General features: G+C 37.7%; 1 protein-coding gene across 12 annotated transcripts in view; it reads right to left on the bottom strand.

Annotated features, from left to right (window-relative positions):
* Positions 1-23860, bottom strand: part of cdh23 (cadherin-related 23) — an 874975-nt gene that overhangs the window by 491778 nt on the left and 359337 nt on the right. For 9 of the 12 annotated variants that reach the window (XM_069885557.1, XM_069885559.1, XM_069885553.1 and 6 more), the window contains one exon: positions 23514-23627. The exons of the other annotated variants lie outside the window; for them this stretch is intronic. In XM_069885557.1, the coding sequence (XP_069741658.1) occupies positions 23514-23627 (114 nt within the window). The remainder of the gene's footprint in view (positions 1-23513; positions 23628-23860) is intronic. 12 annotated transcript variants of the gene reach the window in all.

Genomic DNA, 23860 nt, shown 5'->3' on the forward strand with positions numbered 1-23860 from the left:
TAATTGACTTACAACCCCCTGTATGTGGGAGGAAACCGAAGCGCCCGGAGATAACCCACGCAGACGCAGGGAGAAAGTACAAACTCTTGAACAGACAGCATGGGATTCGAACCCCAGTCCCAATTGCTGATGCTGTAAGAGCATTGTGCCAACCGCAAAGTTAACTGTGCTGCCCCTTAAAACATGTAAAATGGAGAAGGAGAGGCAGTAATTACAAACAAGCTATCCATGACCGGGGAAGAGCAAAGGGTCAAAAATGCTTTCCTCTCGAGTCTACTGTGGTCAATTTAAAGCAAACAGCAAAACACAGGTTGTGCAAATTCATGCATTTCTAACTGCAGGTTGGTTGCATAAATATTTTCACAGCTTTTGCGATACAAACTTTCTCCAGCATTGAATCTAATTTGTCTTTTTTTTTGGTCATTGACCACATCTTGAAAGGAAATGCAAATTACATTTTGAAAATAATGGGCCACTGTACAATTGCCCAAAGGCTTGCTGAGAATAATTAAGCGATGCATCATTACAAAGGCAGGGGCAAAAAATTAATCCACTCACTGTGGAAAACACGGGAACAATATTAATGACATTAATGTCATTGGGAAGCAAATAAGAAAACATCTGCAAACACTGGAAATGAGAAATAAAAACAGAAAAGCTCGGAAGACTCAATGGGTCGGGCAGCATCTGCGTAGAGAGAAACAAAGTAAATATTTCAGGTGGATGAATCTGCACTGGGGCATGAGAGCAATGATGGATGAAAAAACCTTGAATTTACAAAGGGCTGTTTGAAATTGACCAACAAGTGGTCAACAATAGCACTGGACTACAATTTATTTCAAAAGGTTTGCTTCCTGAAAGAAAAAATGGGTTTATGGTTGAGAACTTCAAGCTGAACACAAAGATAATTTCAGATGCTGCATCACCAACTAAGTTGGAGAAACATTAAATCAACTTGATTGAATTAAGCATGTTTAATTGTACAATCATGCTGACTCATTGCTTTAGTTCAATGGACCTATAGAGGGTTTGCGGCTGATTTTCATTTGTACTCAGCATCTGATGCCTCGTGTCAGTGTCTAAAAATAGTTGGCCAGCATTGATGGATTCTAGTTGCCCTGATGCCGCGTTTCCATGGTCACAATGTCCTGGTAAAACCTTCCACCATGTTTATCACTGACTGCACCAGGATCAGCAGGGAAGAAGGCCAAGTGCGAATGCAAAAAATGATGCATTTTCAAGACACGTTGCACTTCGTGGTTTTGTAAGCTTGATGTAGATTTAAAATACGACAGGAAAACACAAAAATAGGCTACATCTTAAAGAGATTTTCATGATCAGCAACCCAAAATCCAAAAGTGTACAGGAAGCAAAATCTTTTTTGTCCAGTGTAACGAGTAAAACAGAAAATATACAATTTGCCTGTTTGAGCTTGTTCAGCCATTTAATATGATCATGGTCAATGATACAAATTCACTATTCTGTTCCAGCTCTCTTGCCATATCCCTTGATCCTTATATCCCTGAATATAGTATTGAATAGATGAATATCGTTAATGACTTGGTTTTAAATGCAGAGAATTCCGCAGGTTCACCACTTTTTAAAAATATTTTATTTTAAGACCCACAAGCAAATATATACAAAAACATTTTCTTATCTCACATTATATAGAGTCCAGCATATTTTTTTCCTTCCCTGGATATTAAATAAACCATAAAAGGCAAAGGAAAAAACAAAAATAAAACTAAAAATTAAAACACACGTCTTCTGTGCACAACTTTAATTCACTCTCTATTTATCTGTCGGGATGGCTTGCATCTTAACTCATTTCTCAAGGGGAGGGGGAGTATCGATCATATCTGTGCACCAATGTGCCTCAGATATGGCTTCCACACTTCAATGAATGTGTCATTCTTCTTCCTCAAGCAATGTCATCCTCTCCAGGGGAATGCAACTCTGCATTTCCCTACTCCATCGCGTAATACTAAGTTGAGAGTCAGACTTCCATGCAACCGCTGTACACTTCCTGGCTCCTGAAAAAGTGATCATCACAAATTGAATTTGGTGTTTGGTTCACCACTCTGATTGAGGATTCAAACTCCATCTCCTTCCTAAATGTCTTGCTGCCTTTCTTTTAACCGTGACGCCTCATTCTTACATCTAACAATGCAACCCTGTGTCAGATTTTCCAAGGTTTCTTTAAATAGTTATTATAAACCAAAACTGGAGATACAAGGACATGAGATCCACAGTTAACCATGGCAAGGAAACAGGCCATCTCAGCCCTTCAAGTCTATGCCAGTTCACTCAAACAACTCTGCTAGATCCCACCCCCCCCACCTATTTTCCGCCCATAACCCTCCAACCCCTTCCTATCCATGTATATATCCATCCTCCTCTTAAATGAAAGGATTTACTCTGCCTCAACTATTTCCTCTGGATGATTATTCCATTCAGCCACCACTCTCTGAGTGAAGAAGCATTCTCTAATCTTTCTCCTAAAATTTTGCCCCCTTACCCTCAACTTGTGTCCTCTTGTTTCAGCCTCCCCTGCTCTCAGGGGGAAGAGTCAACTTGCATCTAGTCTATCTATTCACTTCATAAGTTTAAACACCTCTATCAAATCCCCTCTCAACCATCTACGTTCCAATGAATAAAGTCCTAACCTTTTCAATCTTTCTCTGTACTCTAGGTATTTTAAGCCTGGCAACATCCTTGTAAATCTTCTCTGCACCCTCTCCAACTTATCTATATCCTTCCTATAATTTGGAGTCCAGAACTGAACACAATACTTCAAAACTGGTCTCACCAATGCCTTAAACAGTCTCAGCATCATTTCCCAGCTCCTATACTCTTATGCTATGATTTATGAAGGCTAACATACCAAATGCCTTCTTAACCACCCTGTCAACATGGGAATCCACCTTCAAGGAATGCTGCACCATAACTCCAAGATCTCTTTGTTCTTGTGCATTCCCCAATGTCCTCCCGTTTACTTCATATGTCCTATTTTGATTATTTTTTCCAAAATGAAGCACCTCACACTTTTCTACATTAAATTCCATCTGCCATCTTTCAGCCCAAGTTTCTAGACAAACCAAAACCCTCTGTAATCCCTGAAAACCTTCCTCGCTATCCACCACTCCCCCTATTTTTGTATCCTCTGCATATTTACTTATCCAATTAACCACCCCATCATCCAAATCATTAATATCAATTATGAACAACAGGGGACCTAGCACCAATCCTTGAGGCACACCGCTCATCACAGGCTTCCATCCTGACAGTTGTTCACCATGACCCTCTGCTGTCTCTCCTCCAGCCACCTCTAAACCCATCTTACTATTTCTCTATTAATCCCTAGTGACTGAACCTTCCTTACTAACCTTTCATGTGGAATCTTATCAAAAGCATTGCTAAAATCCAGATAGACTACATCAGCTACCCTACCTTCATCCACCTTTCTTGTCACTTCTTCGAAAAACTCAACAAGGTTCATCAAACATGACTTCCACTTCACAAACCCATGCTGGGTGCTCCTGATCAATCCCTGCCTATCCAGATATTTATACACACCATCTCTATGAATACCTTCCATAACTTTCCCTATCGCCAAAGTCAAGCTTACAGGCCGATAATTACTTGGCTGACACCTCGTGCCTTTTTTAAACAATGGAACTACATTAACAACCCTCCAATCCCGTGGTACTACACCCTCCTCCATTGCAAAATCACTGACAGTGCCTCCGCCATTTGCTCCCTTACCTCCCTTAATGTCCTGGAGAAAATCCCATCCAGACCAGGAGACATCCGCTTTTACTGACCCTAGAAGCTCCAAAACCCTCTCTTTACTAATCCCCATCTTTTCCATAACTAAGTCATTTGCCTCATTTATCTCACATAGTCCAATGTCCCTTTCCTTCGTGAACACAGATGAGAAAAAAATTGTTTAATATCTCTCCCATCTGATACAGTTCCTCGCATAGTTTACCGGTCTCATTTTCCAGCGGTCCAATTCTATCCCTTAACCCTCCTTTTACTATTCACATATCTGTAAAAACCCTTAGGATTCACTTTTACCTCATCAGCTATTGACACCTCATACCTTCTTTTTGCCTTTCTAATTTCCTTCTTACGGTTTTTTCTGCAATCTATGTAATAATCATACATCTTATCCATTTTTTGCTTCTTAAACTTAGTATAAAGAAGTTTAAAATTGGCACACCTTCCTTGGAGCAAAGGAAGCTGAGGGGATAACCTCACGACAGAGGCAAAGAAAGAAGTAGAGGTACCAAAAACAAAAGGTGAGGAGAGGGAGTACGACAGGAAATCTGGTGAAAGTCTTGAACAGAGTAATTGGTATCTGGAATGTGTTGCCAGAGCTGGTGGTAGAATTTGATACAATCACTATTCAGTAAAACTTCAGTTCCCTTGAATTCAAGCCAAGACAAAAAAGGTAAACAAAATTAGAGAAGTTTAAAATTGGCATGCCTCATCGCCTATCAACGCAGCATGCAATCTCAAGCAACCAGAAAATTCATTTATCCGGCATTTAGCAATCCTCATAGATGCCAGATACCAAGGATTTCACTCTATTTAAGAGACAATACACATGCATGACCAGGCAAGTCAGGATACAGGCTTAATGAAGAGGGATAAAAAGATCAGCATTGACACTGGGCAAAGGGTCCATTTCTATACAACTCTCTAAATATGGATAGAGTCCAACCAAAACAGAAAATTAATTGTTTTTGAAGGAAGGCAGCATTCTCTTTTGTATCGTTCCATCTGCTAGGCCAGGTGTTGCAAACCAAAATGAAACTGTTGTTCTCTGAATAAAACTCTGGAGTGTTTGGACCATTTGATTTCAAGTTATACATTGTACCATCTGGAGTTAACAATTAATTTAAACACAAGATGAACCACCTTGTTTTATTAAGCATGAGAAAGGAACCTTGTTTGGTCATACCTCTGGCATTACTGGAAAAAATAATGCATGCACATTTGCCACAGCATTGCCTGCATATGCATATTTTCCTTAAAACCAGGGATACAAATGGAAGAAGAAAACAAATTATTGAAATTACAACAGCGTTGCGGGCTTTCAGCTGCAGGGAAAGGCTCCAATGAAGCATTGGACTGTTCTCCGTGTATGGAAGAGATGATAAAGTGGAGGCTTCATGGAGGTGTTCAAAGCCACATTAAGTATTGGTAATAAATAGCTGTTTACACTGGCAGGAATTGATTATACTCAATCCTCCAATCTGTATATTTGCAAGGCTCTCTCAGATTTCTTTGCAGCATACACTCAGAGGAACCAAATATCATTGGTAAAAATCAGTTTTCAGTCCGCCTCGGTAAAGTAGCAGTGAACAAGAAAATCAGCATATGCTCGGGTCTAGTGCAGTGCACAAAGGTGCTGGAGAAGCTTAGCAGGTCACACAGCATCCAAAGGAAGTAAAGGGCAGTTGAGGTTTTGAGCATGACTGAATTTTATATCTTATAATGAAAATGGCTCTGTACAGGCTTTTAATGGTCTGTTAAGGAGCCAACCATAGCTTATTTTAAAATCCCGCAACATAGGGTCTGGGGCCAACTGAAGAGCACACAGGCAGTGTGGCTGTTGGCAACTCAAGGACTCACAGCAGATTAAAGACTGCTGGAGACTGGCTGAAGGTGTACCAGGTATTGGAATCGGGATGAGAAAGAGCGCTGGAGGCTTCTTCCTCTGATTGTATCAGAGGTGTGAATCTGGATCTCGTGTTGCTGATGGTTTGGACTGTAGGCAGCGTGGCTGCGGTAGTGGGGGGGGGGGGGGGGGGGAGGGTGCTGCGCTGCAAATCCATGGACACTCAGTGACTTTCTTTTGCTTCTCTTTCACTGACTGTAAGGGACGCTTGGGCAATTTTTGCTGATAGTGGATTGTTATCTGCCTTACGGTAGACTAAAGGAAATTTCATGTAATATCTTTTTGTTTTATTACATGACAATAAAATATTCTGAAATCTATGAATACTGTGTGATGCGCTGACTTTCTCCAGGAGCCTTTTGTACTCTGATAGTGGCTGCCTGCTGCGTGCTGTTCTGACACAGTGTGGTTTTGTTTGCACAGTTGCATTCGATGATTGCAAAACCATCATTGGTTGTAAGCTTCAGTGGATGTAGTAAGTCAATTAGTACAAGATCTTGATGAGTATTTTACCATTTAAAATGATTCAATGTCCGTTAAAGAGGATGTGGACTGGTTGGTTAATTGTCCACCATAAATTGCCACTGGTGCGTAGGTGAGTGGTAAAATTTAGGGTGAAGCAATAGGAATGTGGGGGGAAATAAGTGTTAATGGGTGCTTGATTCAAGGCTGAATAGTCTGTTTCCATTCTGCACACTGGAGATGATGGTGGACTTCAGGGGGATGAAGGTCGACCACTCTTCACTCCACATCAATGGTTCTGACATGGAGAGCACAAAGCTCCTTGGTGTGCACATAAAGGATGAACTACCCTGGACCCACAACACATTAGTCAGGAAGGCAAATCAACACCTACACTTCCTACAGAGGTTGAGGAGGGCAAGGCTACCAGCCCCCATCTTGACAACATTTTACAGGAACACAATTGAGAGTATCCTGTCTGGCTTCATCATTGCATAGTGTGGTAGCTACAAAGCATCAGAAAGAAGACAACACAGAGGAGCAGAGAAACAGCCGTGAAGATCTCAGGGGTCTCTCTTTCCTCTAGTAACATCAACTTGGAACATTGCTTAAATAGGGCTCAAAGAATCCATCCATCCATCACAGAGCATCTTTGGCCCACTACCATCAAGGTGGTGGTGGCGGTGTTGAGAATGGGAGAGAGAGCGTGCACGGAGTAGTCAGAGAAACAATGATTCATCTGGTTGTATATGTACAGTAACATGATAATGAACTTGGTCTACAAGCCATGACCATCACTGGGGAAGAACTGAACCTTCAAAAAAATCTACCGGGTCTAGGTTAATGGGGTATCATTTAGGGAACATGGACTCTTAAGGCCGAATTGGCCTGCTACAGTGCTATATGTAATTTTTAAAAAATTTATATATGAATGTATGAATGAAGAACAAATGAGAGTGGGGGAGAGCAAGGAAGAATTGGTTAAAAATTGTTTATATCTTCAAATTAAATTTCTTTCTGTGTTGTTCAAGAGGAAGTGTTATCATAGATATTAATTAGAGAAAATATTAGCCAGGAATATGATAATTACATGCAAAGCAACTGCATAATATCAGAACCAGTGCATATTATTTTAAGATTTATCTGAATTCTTATTTACACTGAGAACATCAAACTTCAAGGCAAGGTCAAAGCTGTGAAAATTTAGCTGGAAAAACCATAGATAGCTGTCATTCTTTCATGAACTCTAATCACTGGAAGCAGTGAAGAAACCAAGCTGCATTTCAAGTTTATGGTTAAGGTCACAGATTGAGATTTAAGGCTTCTTAATCCACTTCATTACAAAATTAGATTTCCACTTCAAAGTAGGAACACGAGCAGAAAGAGAACCGATTGGAAATTTGCAGGATGAACTACTGATCAAATTCAATCAGGGTACTTTGACAAAAGCTTTATCAGCAAGCAGCTTGTTAGACACTAGATTTAATATTGCTGGTGGTACAATAGGGGGTGATGATGGGTGGGATGTGGAAGATGAAAACTGTTTTAATACTTCAGGTTTAACATGCCTGTTGAAAAGGATGAATATTTTATTCCACGTCATTGCGCTGTCTCCTGACGGTGAGGATAAATTATGGAACACCCTTGTCTTAAAAGGTAAGCAGACTCAGTAAAGTAGAAGAGTAAAATTAAGGAGTGTGGAAGAGGAGGATTTCAGTCAGAACAGAGGGAGAAATTCTGAAACAACGGGGTTTGTGCCTAGATGGTAGTGCCTATGCTTGGCGGTGGCCTCAAGGGGTTGTAGCCTTCGGGGAGCAGTGGACCAGTATTGGGCACCAGAAATGGGGAGGGCACCCCTATTGAGGAAGCGAAAACCCCTACAGGACAGTGACAGACCAGTGAGAGGTTTAGTGACTGAGGGACCCACACAGGCTGTGGGCAACATGCGGTCAGAAGGCCTCACATAGGCTGCTGGAGATGGCCTCATGGGAAGAACTGGGAATCGAGAGGGTGCTGAGGCCAAGAAGGACTCCCAAAGAGCCTCAGGGGTTGAAGGCTTTGTGATTGCATTGGACGTCTGGATCTAGAGCTCAGGTTGTTAAAGAATAAAGAATCGGCAGAGTCACAAACAGCAATGAGAAAGCATACAGGAGGGAGATAGATCAGCTCGTTGAACGACAACAACCTTGCATTCAACATCACAAAACCAAGGAGATGATTGTGGACTTCAGGAGGAAGTTAGGGGAACACAATCTAGTCCTCATCGAGGGCTCAGTAGTGGAGAGGGCCAAGAACTTCAAATTCCTGGGTGTCAACATCTCCGAGGATCTGTCCTGGAGCCTCCACAGTGATGCAATCACAAAGAAGGCTCGCGAGCGGCTATACTTTGTGAGGTGTCTGAGGAGATTCTGTATGTCACCAAAGACGTGAACTTCTGCATGTTTACTGTGGAGAGCATTCTGGGTGGTTGCATCACTGCCTGTCAACTCTCAGGACAAGAATAAACTCCAGAGGGTTGTTAATTCGGCCTGAGACATTACAGGCACCAGGCTTCACTCCATCAATCTACATGAGGTGGTGTCTTAAAAAATCAACCCCTATCCTCAAAGTCACGACCACCTCAGCCATGCCCTCTTCACTCTGCAACCATCGGGAAAAAGGAACAGGAGCCTAAAGATAAGCACTCAGCGACACAAGGTCACCTTCTTCCCCGCTCCCACCAGACTTCTAAATGAACAATGAACCTTACTTTTCAGGCACTATCTTTTTCATAGTAATGTTATAAGATGGGTATAATCTGAATGTTTGCACTAATGATGCTGCCATAAAACAGTGAAGTTCCTGACTAATTAATGGCAATAAATTCTGATTCTGAATTAGACAGGAGTCTGTGCAGATGCAGAGGCTGCAGGAGCCTTGAGGATAGATCTGGACGCAGTGATACTGAAGGGACTCTCTTTTGCATCTCTTTCTCTCTTACTGTAAGGGGCACCTGGTGAAACTAAATGTGACTCTTTGCCTTCTGCTTGGCAGAAGGCAATTTCGTGTAATATTAAATAAAAATAAAGGAGTGTTGAAATCCTTTCTCACAACTCACACAAAGCCCAGATTTGAGGCCTTGAATTATAATGAGAGATCAGAGAACTCTCACACAAAGTGTGGTTGGTATCTGGAGATGGTGGTGGTGGTGGAGGTGCAATAGTGAGATCATTTATGAGGCACCTGGACAGGACCTGAGATGAGCAGGGCATAGAGGGAAATAAATTTAATGCTGGGATTAGTAGTGATAGGTATGGTCAGCATAGGTACGAAAGGCTGAAGAGCCTGTTTCTACTTTTAAACTACATTTTAATTTTAAATTAAGACATACAGCCCAGCTACATGCCCTTCTAGCCCACAAGCCCATGCCACCTAAAAACCTCAATTAACCCACAGACCCCATACGTTTTTGGAGGGTGGGAGGAAACCAAATTGCCCAGAGGAAACTCACGCAGATATGGGGAGAACATACAAACTCCTTGCAGACAGCAGTGGATTTGAACCTGGGTCGCTGGCACCCTATAGTGTTGCACTAACTGCTACTCTAATCATGCTGCCTTTCGAATATCCATCTCAATCAATTGATGATGTGACATCGACCCAAAGGACAACATTCCAATCACTGTACCAGTCTCTCAGTCCAGATTATTCATTAAGTAATAAGATTCAAAATAGACTCAGACATCCAAATCTTCTGTTCAAATGCTGTTCATAGACTTCAGCTCAGCATTCAACACAATCATACCACAGCACCTGATTAGGAAGCTGAAACTGCTGGGCCGAAATGCCTTCTGTAACTGGATCCTCAGCTTCCTGACTGGAAGCCCTCAGTCAGCCTGGATTAGAAACAGCATGTCCAATACCATCACACTGAGCATGGGGGCTCCCCAGGGATGCGTGCTCAGCCCACTGCTGTTTACCCTGTTGGCCCATGACTGTGCAGCGAGATACAACATCGTTCGCTGACAACATGACATCATAAGCAAGAACGATGAGTTCCCTTACAGAGAGGAGGTGCAAACACTAATGGACTGGTGCAGAGACAACAACCGATACCTGAACGTCAACAAAACAAAGGAGATGGTGTTTGACTTCAGGAGAGTCTGAGAGATCACTCTCCACTGACTACTGACGGCTCCACCATTGAGGTGGCTTGCACCTGGAGGAGAATCTCTTCTGGTCCCCCAACACTAGATCCATTGCCAACAAGGCCTAACAATGTCTTTATTTCCTGCAGAGGTTGAGGAAATCCAGTTTTCATCCTCCACCTTCTTACAGGTGATGCATTGAGAGCATATTATGTAACTGGTTCAGGAACTGTACCATCTCAGAACGCAAGTCTCTGCAGTGAATAGTAAAGACTGCTAAGGAAATGTTTCTCTCCCTCTCTGCCATGATGGACTTTTACAATGGTCGTTGATTGCAGAAAGCCATAGACATCATGAAGGACTCCACACACCTTTGCTGCAATCTGTTCTCCCTCTTGCTATTTGAGAAGAGGTACCGAAGTGTTCAGGGTCTCACGACCAAATTGTGAAACAGTTTATTTCCCCAAGCCATGAGGCTTCTGAATTCCAGGGACACAGGGCTAGAATATGTAACATGATATTTTGAAATAATATGTTTTATTTATATTTTAAGGAGTTTCTGATGTAATTTAGTCATGTAAATAACCAGCTCCATGCTCCGGAGAAACACTATTTCATTTTTTACTGCACACTGTAATGGTTATGGTATATGAACGACAAACAAACGCGACGACTTCAAATCCACAAAACCCTCATCTACACCCACCCTCAACTTGAATTGAGCAAATCTGCTTCAGGACCACTGACGTTTGAAAGAGAGCCTTCAGAGGAGGAGACTGGGGCAGCACAGTGGCAGAGCTGCTTCACAGATAAATCATCCTGACCTCTGGTTCTGTCTATGTAGAGCAGTGTTTTCAAACATCATCTTTCCACTCACATACCACTTAAAGTAATCCTTAGGCTAGAGACACTCTGTGATTTGTAGGGATTACCAGTACTTAAAGGTGGTATGTGAGTGGAAAGAAAAAGTTTGACAACCACTGTAATTGACTCATTATGTGCATAGTTTTGTAACTTCAAAGGAAATGGGCCCAATGACAATTTTTATCAAGCAGAATATTTCAGTAACAATTCGGTCTTGAGCAATGTTCCCTTAATTTTCTTAGTCAGTGTGTGCAAATATCTTCTGTTGTACAAATTTTGTCCTGGGTCAAAAGTATGTGTGCACTGAATGCTTGTGCAAATGTAAACTTAAAATTGTTTCAAGATAATTTTGGCCCAGCCTATCTCTCATAGCTAATAAAACTGTACTGGCATGTTTTATATAATACAAGTATGATTGCATTCTAAAAAGTAACGTATTTAGTTAAGATTTTATTCTCTACTTGGAACCACTTTGTTCAGATTGTTGTTCCGTTAAATAAAACATCAGTGAGTATTTCTTATTTTTGTATGATGCAGTGTCAATCGGTGTCAAGCCACTCTTTTGCAGATTCTTACACAGTGCAGCCAGTTCTTCAAAGACATCACTTAAAATCTGTAAAGAGTTATTCATTTCAACAGCTAACAACACTGTCAATAAGAACTTTGATCTCTTCTGGGTTTGATTGTTTTCGGTCTTGCTCATCTGAACTCTCAAGTAACATGCGCAGCACCTCCTGTAGTGGGTAATGACGGGTTTTGTTGCCTGAGCTTTTGTAACTTTCCAAATATAATTTACTTGCCAAATGATTCTTCAAAAAGTCAAGTTTCCAAATATCATCCTACTTCTTTCCACAAGCAAATTTTCCAGCAATTTTACCATCATGACAAGACAAACAGAGAACTCTAGTTTCCATATCATACATAACTATTTCTCGCAGCTGAACATTCATCACCTCATGAGCTTTCGGAGACACAGTTTCTATTTTGTGAAGCCATTCAACTTTAAACAAACTTGCAGTTCTTTTATACTTCACACTCTTCACTTCTTTTGAATTCAACATAGTGAATTAATGTTTTTTTTGAATTAATGTTTTTTTTAAATAAAACATCAGTAAGCCATCTACAGAATTTGAAACAGATCTTCGTAAACTTTACGACATGAACACTGTCCAAACTGGAAAAGGAAAGGGGAGGTGACATAAATTAGCGATGTGCAAATGTGGTATTTGAAAAACTTACTAAACTAGTTATCAGAAACAGTCAGCTAAGAGGTTATTTTCAATAAGTAATAATTATTACATTATTTTTAGGTAACTAACCTTTTCTGTGCACATTAATTTCCTTTGAGCTCTGGAAGCAAAACGTGCGTGCACACAGCTTCGAGGGAACAGTGGTTCTCAAATTTTTTCCCCCCACTCACACTTTTTCCGGATGGTCTGGAGTTGGATCGAGCGCATAGAGCATTGAGGAAAAAACCATTTCCAGGTCAATCTCCAAGGGCAGTTTTGATTTGTTGTTTGAAATATCAAGATAGAGAAATTATACTATGGGTTGCGGTGCAGAAGGCGCGGCAAAATCAGACTCCAATGATGGTTCAAAATAACAGAATGTTCTTCTATGCAGATTTTTTTTTTTGAGGTTATTAATTTTTTATTTTTCACACCATAAATCACATTAGCCATGATACACACTTTTTCCTTTTCACACATATACAGTGACTTTTTCTCCCCCCCACCTCCCTCCTCCCAACCCACCCCCCCCCATCCATTTAAGGTATACAATCGAGGATACATTAAACCAGTCAGACATTGTTGTCACTCAACAAAAATACACCAGAAATTCTACTGAGTCCATTCTTTTCTTTCCTTCTCCTTCCATCAACTTAGGTAATGATTGTCCCCGGTAGGTTTTCGCTATTGTATTTAATGTAAGGCTCCCATATTTGTTTGAATATTTCAATATTATTTCTTAAACTATATGTTATTTTTTCTAATGGAATACATTTATTCATTTCTATATACCATTGTTGTATTTTCAAATTATCTTCCAATTTCCAGGTTGACATAACACATTTTTTTTGCTACGGCTAGAGCTATCTTAACAAATCTTTTTTGTGCATCCTCCAAATCAATTCCAAATTCTTTGTTTTTTATGTTACTTAGGAGAAAGATCTCTGGATTCTTTGGTATATTGTTTTCTGTTATTTTATTTAATATCTGATTGAGATCTTCCCAAAATTTTTCTACTTTCTCACATGTCCAGATTGCATGAATTGTTGTTCCCATTTCTTTTTTACATCGAAAACATCTATCAGATACTGTTGGGTCCCATTTATTTAACTTTTGAGGTGTAATGTATAGTCTGTGTATCCAGTTATATTGTATCATACGTAACCTCGTATTTATTGTATTTCTCATCGTTCCCCAGAACATAATTTCTCCCATGTTTCCTTGTTTATCTTTATATTTAAATCTTTTTCCCATTTTTGTTTAGTTTTACCATTTGTTTCCTCATTCTCCTTTTCTTGCAGTTTAATATACATATTTGTTATAAATCTTTTGATTATCATTGTATCTGTAATCACATATTTAAGGTTACTTGCCTCTGGCAAACTCAAACTGCTTCCTAATTTATCCTTCAAGTAGGATCTCAATTGGTAATATGCTAGCGCTGTATCTTGAGTTATATTGTACTTATCTTTCATTTGTTCAAAGGATAAGAATCTATTTCCTGAAAAACAATTTTCTATTCTTTTAATCCCTTTTTTTCCCATTCTCTAAAGGAAAGGTTATCTATTGTAAAAGGGAATAACTTGTTTTGCGTCAATATTAGTTTTGGTAATTGATAATTTGTTTTATTTCTTTCTACATGAATCTTCTTCCAAATATTGAGGAGATGATGTAATACTGGAGAACTTCTATGTTGTACCAATTTTTCATCCCATTTATATAATATGTGTTCAGGTATCTTTTCCCCTATTTTATCTAATTCTAATCTCGTCCAGTCTGGTTTTTCCCTTGTTTGATAAAAATCTGATAGGTATCTTAATTGTGCGGCTCTATAATAATTTTTAAAGTTTGGCAGTTGTAAGCCTCCTTGTTTATACCATTCTGTTAATTTATCTAGTGCTATCCTCGGTTTCCCACCTCTCCATAAAAATTTCCTTATTATTTTCTTCAACTCCTTGAAGAATTTTTCTGTCAGTTGTATTGGCAATGCCTGGAATAAGTATAATATCCTTGGAAAAATGTTCATTTTAATACAGTTTATCCTTCCTATTAGTGTTAGTGGCAAATCTTTCCAATGCTCTAAATCGTCCTGTAATTTTTTCATTAGTGGATAATAATTGAGTTTATATAGTTGGCCGAGATTTTTGTTTATTTGTACACCTAGGTATCTTATTGCCTGCATTTGCCATCTAAATGGAGATTCTTTCTTAAATTTTGAGAAATCCACATTATTCATAGGCATTGCTTCACTTTTATTTACATTTATCTTGTAACCCGACACTTCTCCATATTCCTTCAATTACTTATATAATTCTTTTATTGATAGTTCTGGTTCTGTTAAGTACACTATAACATCATCCGCAAATAGACTGATTTTATATTCCTTGTCTTTTATTTTTATTCTTTTTATATTATTATCTATTCTTATCAATTCTGCTAGTGGTTCTATAGCTAACACAAACAATAAAGGTGATAGTGGGCATCCCTGCCGCGTGGGCCTGCTTAAGTTAAATTGCTTTGATACATGTCCATTTACTGTCACTTTCGCTAACGGTCCCTTATATAATGCTTTAATCCAATTAATATACTTCTCCGGTAAATTGAATTTTTGCAATACTTTGAACAAATAATTCCATTCTACTCTGTCAAAGGCCTTCTCTGCGTCTAAAGCAACTGCTACTGTAGGTGCTTTATTTCCTTCTACTGCATGAATTAAGTTAATAAATTTACAAATATTGTCTGTTGTGCATTTTTTTTTGATAAATCCAGTTTGGTCTAAATTTACCATTTTCGGTACATGCTCTGCTAATCTGTTTGCTAATAGTTTAGCTATTATCTTATAATCTGTGTTTAGTAAAGATATTGGTCTATATGACGCTGGTGAGAGTGGATCTTTCCCTTGCTTTAGTATTACTGTAATTATTGCTGTTTTACATGAATCTGGTAAGCTTTGTGTTTCATCAATCTGGTTGATTACATCCAGGAGGGGCGGAATTAATAAGTCTTTAAATGTTTTGTAGAATTCTATTGAGAATCCATCCTCTCCTGGTGTCTTATTATTTGGTAATTTTTTTATTATCTCTTGTATTTCTACTATTCCAAATGGCTCTGTTAATTTATTTTGTTCCTCTATTTGTAGTTTTGGTAGTTCAATTTTAGTCAGAAATTCATCTATTTTCCCTTCTTTCCCTTCGTTTTCAGTTCGGTATAGTTGTTCATAGAATTCTCTAAAGTTTTCCTTAATTTCTTTTGGATTATATGTAATTTGTTTGTCTTTTTTCCTTGATGCCAATACCATTTTCTTCGCTTGTTCTGTCTTAAGCTGCCATGCTAGGATTTTGTGCGTTTTTTCCCCTAGTTCATAATATTTCTGTTTTGTCTTCATTATGTTCTTCTCCACCTTATATGTTTGTAGTGTTTCATATTTTATTTTTTTATCCGCCAATTCTCTTCTTTTAGTTGTATCTTCCTTCATTGCTAATTTTTTTTCTATATTTACTATTTCCCTTTCCAACTGCTCTGTTTCCTGATTATAGTCCTTCTTCATCTTGGTTACATAACTTATTATTTGCCCTCTAATGAATGCTTTCATTGCATCCCATAGTATAAACTTATCTTTCACTGATACATTTTTATTTGTTTTTCAATAAATTCTCTAAAATCCTGCCTTTTAAGTAACATGGGGTTTAATCTCCATTTATACATTCTTGGAGGGATGTCCTCTAGCTTTACTGTCAATATTAAGGGTGAATGGTCTGATAGCATTCTAGCTTTATATTCTGTTTTTCTTACTCTATCTTGCATACGAGCTGATAACAAAAATAGGTCTATTCTTGAGTATGTTTTATGTCTATCCGAGTAATATGAATATTCCTTTTCTTTTGGGTGTTGTTTCCTCCATATATCCAAAAGTTTCATTTCTTCCATTGATTTAATTATAAATTTGGTTACTTTGTTCTTTCTGTTAATTTTTTTCCCAGTTTTATCCATATTTGAATCCAAATTCAGGTTGAAATCCCCTCCTATTAATATGTTCCCTTGTGTATTTGCTACCTTCAAAAAGATATCTTGCATAAACTTTTGATCTTCTTCGTTAGGTGAATATACATTGAGTAGATTCCAAAACTCCGAATATATCTGACATTTTATCATTACATATCTCCCTGCTGGATCTATTATTTCCTCTTCTATTTTAAATGGCACATTTTTACTAATTAATATAGCCACTCCTCTTGCTTTTGAATTATACGATGCTGCTGTTGCATGTCCTACCCAATCTCTCTTTAATTTCTTGTGCTCCAATTCAGTTAAGTGTGTTTCTTGCACAAATGCTATATCAGTTTTTTAGTTTTTCAGTAAATTTAGCAGTTTCTTCCTTTTAATTTGATTATGTATTCCATTAATATTTAAAGTCATATAGTTCAACGTAGCCATTTTATACTTTGTTTATCTTCCCTTTCCGTTTTTCCATCATTACCTTTCCTCCTTTTCCATTTCTGTTTTCTTATTTTAAACCGTTTATAAGACAACATTCCTAAAACATCAAACATTTTCCTTATTCTCCTATTTAAAACTTCTTTAGCCCCAATCTCCCCTTCCCCTCCTGAGTTGTCCTTTATCCCTTGTCGGACAACCACATCTCCCCTCTCCATTTGGGTTTGCGAATTCACTCGCAAGTGTCAGCTGATTTTGCAGTGACCGCAACTCCTCCCCACCCAGCCCCCCCCCAGAAAAGATTTCACTTTTCATATGTAACAAAGGTCACTCTTTTAGTTCCCTCCTTATTCCCTCTATTCCATTTCCTTCCCTTATTAATTCTTGTCTATACTATCTATATTTTCCTCTAAATATGGATTCATTCACGTATGCACATTATACATATACACACTTATACCTCTTTACCCACATACATATAAATCGTGGTCATTTTTACTCTCATTACACGTCTTCATCCCTCAGTCTATTTTGTAATTGTTCTGCAAATTTTCGTGCTTCTTCTAGATCCGAGAATAGTCTGTTTTGTTGTCCTGGAATAAATATTTTCAATACCGCTGGATGCTTTAGTATAAATTTATACCCTTTCTTCCATAAAATCGCCTTTGCTGTATTGAACTCCTTTCTCTTCTTTAGGAGTTCAAAACTTATATCTGGATAAATGAAGATTTTTTGCCCTTTGTACTCCAGTGGCTTGTTGCCCTCTCTTACTTTTTCCATTGTCTTCTCCAGTACCTTTTCTCTTGTAGTATATCTTAGGAATTTTACTAAAATAGATCTTGGCTTTTGTTGTGGTTGTGGTTTAAAGACCAATGCTCTATGTGCCCTTTCTATTTCCATTTCTTGCTGTAGTTCTGGACATCCTAGGATCCTAGGGATCCAATCTTTTATAAACTCTCTCATATTCTTGCCTTCTTCATCTTCCTTAAGGCCCACTATCTTTATGTTATTTCTTCTGTTATAATTTTCCATTATATCTATTTTCTGAGCTAACAGTTCTTGTGTCTCTATAACTTTTTTATTAGATTCCTCTAATTTCTTTTTTAAGTCCTCTACCTCCATTTCTACTGCTACTTTCCGCTCTTCCATCTTGTCCATTTTCTTTCCCATTTCTGTTAAGGTCATATCTATTTTATTCATTTTCTCTTCTTAAATCATTAAATTCCTGTGTTTGCCCTTCTTTAAATGACTCCATGTATTCTTTAATAAGAGAAAGTATATCCTTTCTCTTGCCTTTCCCTTCTTCTTCTATTTCACTGTACTCTTCCTCTTCCTCTTCTTCTTCCTCTGGGTTGGCCATCTGTTGTTCCTTTGTTGCCCTTTTCTTCTCTTCTTTCTTGTTTTCATTGTCTTCTGTGTTCTCTTCTTGCTGCAGGTGTTCTGCAGCTGTCGTTGCCGGCTGTGGAGATCGACTCCCCAGCTGTTCACCCCTCCCGTCGGTGTGTTTTTTTTCATGCGCGGTTGCGCACTTTTACTCGGCTCAGCGAGCCATTTTTGTAGTCCAATTTCTACCGACCTGAGGGAGTGGGTTTCTCTCTCCACCGCGGGCCTCTTCGAACAGGTAAGGCCTTCTCCTTCTTCCTCTGTTGTCTTCTCTTCCTCTCTTCTTACCGTTGATTTCGATTTTTCTTTTTTTGTCGCCATCTTCTTTCCACCTTTATATTCACTTTTCTTTAACTTTTATTTCTGTGCCTTTGTGTTTTTCTTTGTTTTTTCTGACTTTTCTGGAGAGGGCTGGAGTTCACCGTCTGGCCACTACTCCATCACGTGACTCCCCCCCCTTCTATGCAGATTTGAGTCAAGAAATTATTAGAAGGCACCGAGAATTTAATTCAGCTAAAGAAGTGTTGTGGCGAAAGGGTTACAAGTTTGCCTTTCGTTACCCAGTTGTACTTAAAGTTTTGTATGGGAATTTTCAGTCTCAATTTTTTGAAAACGATCATGATGCATTAACTTTTGCTAATTTGTTACCAGATTTGCGAGGAAAAGGTCGGTCACCATTATCGTCACCTAAAAGGAGGGTAAATGGAAATAGGAATGGAAAGAATGGGAAACACAGAAAGAATGGAAAGAAGGTTGAATTGACGCAAAGTCTTCTTGATATTGAAGACCCAGAACAATCATTAGGATTGGAATTGTTGGGTTGAATTTGTCTGTATAATTACTTTATGAAAGTCTGATGGGGGGGGGGGGGTGGATGACATTGAGACCTGATAGTCGTCTGCCACTAGTGCATTTTAACCACACTCAGATTTTTAGGGAGTTACTACTTTTTAGTAGTTTACTGAGGGGAAATTTAAATATTTTTTTTGTTTTTGTGGTATTTTTATATAGGGGGGGGGTTTTAGAATATTTATGGAATTAGAAAGGGGAGTAATATTTTATAGTAGAATTTTTACTGAAATGTCTAACTTGAATTTTTCAACTTTTAAGGGATTGAATAATCCTATTAAGCGTAAACGAGTATTGGCTTATATAAAAAAAATGAAAGTTGATATTGCTTTTTTGCAAGAGACAGATTTGACCGAAAAAGAACATATGAAATTGAAGAGAGATTGTGTTGGTCATGTATTTTCTTCTTCTTTCAATTCCAAGGTGAGACGTGTAGCGATCTTAATTCATAAGATATTACCATTTGAATTAGAATCCTTTGAAGGTAATGCAGGGAGGGTTTTGAGGTTGAATTGTAAAATTTTTGCTGAATTATGGACTTTGTAAAATATCTATGCACTTAATGTGGATGACAGAAGGTTTATGTTGGAGGCTTTTTTCTTGTTAAATCAGGCCAAGGAAAATATTTTGGTTGGAGGAGATTTTAACTGTGTTTTAGATCCTTTGTTGGAGAGGTCTCCGAAAAGTATAAGGAAATCATTTGGGTCCTTGATGAAAGATTTGAAATTAATTGATATTTGGAGGAGAGTATATCCTACAGAGAAAGACTTCTCCTTTCATTCATTTAGACATGATTCATTTTCTAAAATAGATTATTTTTTGGTATCGGCACATTTACAAGGTAGAGTTCTTCAAGGCGAATATAAAAGCCAGGTCATATCAGATCATTCTATGTTGTTTTTCTCTTGTGCAAGTCCAGAAGTGGTCCAATTGTCTTAAAGATGGCGGCTTAATACAATGCTATTAAAGAAACCGGAATTTGTTACTTTTGTTAAGGAACAGATTGCTTTATTTCTGGCTGAGAATATTAATACAGTAAGCAGTACTTTTGTATTATGGGATGCTTTGAAAGCATATTTGCGTGGGCAAATTATTAGTTATACTATGAAAGTTAAAAAACAATATGTGGTGGAAAGCTTAACATTGGAAAAACAAATTTCTGAGTTGGAAAAGGAATTTCAGAAAAATGTTACAGAAGATAAAAAGACAGCTTTAGCAAAGTTGAAACTACGTTATAATACACTACAAACCTATCAGTATGACTGTTTAATTAATCGATCTAAGCAACGTTACTATGAATTAGGTGAGAGGGCTCATAAGGTGTTAGCATGGCAATTAAAAACAGAACAGACATCGTGAATTATTAATGCTATTAAAAATAATTCAATAGTTACCTATAAATCTCAGGAAATTAATGACCAGTTTTATTCATTTCATCAACAATTATATACTTCTGAGGGAAAGCAGGATGCTGTTTCTATTGATTCTTATTTATCTAAATTAAATTTACCTGTTTAGGAGAGGAGGAGGTTAGGGAATTAGAAGCTCCATTTACAGATTTTGAGATTAAATAAGCTATACAAGAGATGTTGAAAGCTATACAAGAGATGTTGAAGTCACTGGGGGATGATGGATTTCTGCTGAATTTTATAAAATATTTTATGAAGATTTATCCTCGGTATTTGGAGATGTTCTACAGCAAATAGCTGAGGATCAGGTGTTACTGGAATCTTGTTCGAGTGCTATAATTACTGTGATTTTAAAGAAAGATAGGGATCCATTGAAAGTATCTTCGTATAGGCCTATTTCTTTACTAAATGCAGATTATAAAATTATGGTGGAAGTATTAGCGAATAGACTTGCTAAATATTTACCTCAGTTGATACATGTAGATCAAACAGGTTTTATTAAGAATAGAAATGTGTCTGTTAACATTCTAAGATTGATTACATTTGTCAATGCATCTCAACAGCAACCCAACCATCCAATGGTGGTTGCACTGGATGCAGAAAAAGCTTTTGACAGGGTTGAATGGAATTTTTTATTTAAGGTGTAAGAGAAATTTTATTTTATTTTATTGGTTGGGTTAAAGCTTTATATAAAAACCCAATTGCTAGGGTGGTGACAAATGGTCAAACCTCTTTACCATTTAAATTAATGCAATCGACTCGGCAAGGTTGTCCATTATCACCAGCCTTGTTTGCATTGGCTATTGAACCATTAGCTCAGACAATACAACAGAATGATAAGATTAAAGGGATGAGAATTGCAGATGATGAATACAAGATTAATTTATTTGCGGATAATGTGTTGGTCTATTTGACAGAACTGGAGCAATCTTTGAAATATTTGCAAGATTGTTTGCTGAAATTTGGGGAGTTATCTGAATATAAGTAAATTGGGATAAGACTGAAATATTATCAGTTAGGGAAGGAGAATATTTGGAATATAAAAATATTATAAAATTGAAATGGTCAGAAAAAATTAAATATTTGGGAGTAACAGTAAATGCAGATTACCAATCTTTATATAAATTAAATTATGTTCCTTTATTAAAAAGGATTAAAATCAATTTGATTAAATGGAAAGATCTTCCGTTAATGTTAATTGGTTGAGTAAATTGTATTAAAATGAATATATTTCCTCGAATCCAATATTCGTTCCAGTTGATACCTTGTTTACATTCGAAGAGTTTTTTTTCAGGATTTGAATTGTGTGGTACGGGAATTTTTATGGAAGGGGAAATTAGCACAAGTAGCTTTAGATAAACTTACATGGAAATATGCATTGGGTGGTCTTCAATTACCTCATTTTCAAAATTATTATGAAGCAGCTCAGTTCAAATTTGTTAGTAGATTGATGGATATGGACCAACCTCTGAGTGGTTGAAGGTGGAAATGGCTTGTATTTCTGAAGTTGAGGTACATCAGTTCATATTTAAATGGAATATGAATTTATTACGGGAATGCAATAGCACCTGTTAAAGATATGGAGTAAAAGAAATATGGTTTTAGGGTTGAAGGAAAAACTATCAATTCAAACTCCATTATACCATAAACAACTAATTCCCTTTTCAATGTTTAATAATCATTTAAAGAGATGGAATTCTAAGGCTATAAAGATAGTTCAGGATTGCTTTGAAGAAGCATAGTTTCTTTCCTTTACTCAATTGAGGGAGAAATTTGATATATCTGTAAATTCTTTATTTGTGTACTATCAACTCAGAGCTTTGATAAAAGAGAATTATGGTAAAGAGATTAATTTATCTATATTGACAAAATTTGAGTCTTTGATTTCCTCTGTACTAAAGAAAGGTTATATTTCAGATATGTATCAATTGTTACAAGATAGTATGGATAAACCAGGATAGGAGAAATCTAGGCTTAAATGGGAAAGTGATTTAATTTATATTTTTCCTGAAGACAATTGGGAGGTTATGTGCCATGACAGTGTAACTAAATTGACGAATGCAAGATATGGAACAGTTAATTATAATTTTTTACATCAGTTATATTTGACTCCAGAGAAATTGAAAAAATAAGGGTTTAGTAATTTGGACTCTTGTTTTTGATGTAGACTATGTACTGGAACGTTTTTTACATGCTGTCTAGTCTTGTGTTAAAATACAACCATTTTGAGAAGGAATTAGATTGGTCCTGGAAAAATTATTTAAGATTAAATTACCATTAGACCCATTTATTTTTTTTTGTTAGGTTTTATGGTTTCTTTGAAGGGACTGGGGTTGGATAAATTTCAAATTGCATTTGTACGTTTAGTGTTATCTGTAGCACGAAAATGTGTAGCTAGTTCTTGGAAAGATAATGTGGAGATTAACAAAGCATGATGGCATAATGAATTAAGAGCTTGTGTTCCGTGGGAAAAAATTACATGTAACTTGCATGATAATTATTCCTTCTTTGTTAATATGTGGTCTTCTTATTTGGACTATATGAATTTGAAAATACTTTGAAATATTCTATATATTCTGTTTTGTTTTTGTATTTGGCTCCCCTTAAGGGAGTTACCTAAAGGGTTGGGAGGGTGGGGAGGGTTAAAAAAAAATGCATGTCAGCACCTTTATTTCCTCAAGAATTTGTGGAAGTTTGGGATGATATCAGAAACCCTGGAAAATTTTTACAGATGTGTGGTGGAAAGTGTGCTGACCACTGCATCACGGTCCAGTATGGGGGACACCAATACCCCGAACAATAAAGCCCTCTATAAGGTAGTGGCACAGCTCAGGACATCACAGACAAAACCCTCCCCACCACATCTACAGGGAACATTGCCGTCACAGAGCAGCAGGATCAAGGATCTACACCACCCAGCACATGCTCTGTTCTCGCTGCTGCCATCAGGAAAGAGGTAAAGGTGCCACAAGGCTCATACCACCAGGTTCAAGAACAGCTACTCCCCCTCCATCATCAGACTCCTCGACAACAAACTCAAATCAGGGACTCATTTAAGGGCTCTTACTTTTTCACTTTGTTTTTTTCTCCTCTCTGTCAGTTCTTTATGCTTTTGATTTGTGTTCATGTGTACTTTGTGCACATTTGTTTTGCACAATAAGTTGTCATTATAGCTCTCCCGCTGGAAAAATGTAAAGGTAAAGGTTCCATTATTGTCACATAATACTACATTTAGAATGTAACATGCATAAAATTCTTTAACTTTGTCCACTGTAAGCAAGACAGGGAGTTGCCACTGGTCCAGTGCCTCTCACAGAAATGCAGCCCCAGCGAGGAACGAACTTATGACCCCCAGTTTACAATATCAGTGCTCTAACCACTCAGCTATGGAACCGTCAAAAGAATCTCAGGGTG

This window comes from Narcine bancroftii, chromosome 6 (genome assembly GCF_036971445.1).
Source record: "Narcine bancroftii isolate sNarBan1 chromosome 6, sNarBan1.hap1, whole genome shotgun sequence".
Classification (NCBI taxonomy): domain Eukaryota; kingdom Metazoa; phylum Chordata; class Chondrichthyes; order Torpediniformes; family Narcinidae; genus Narcine; species Narcine bancroftii.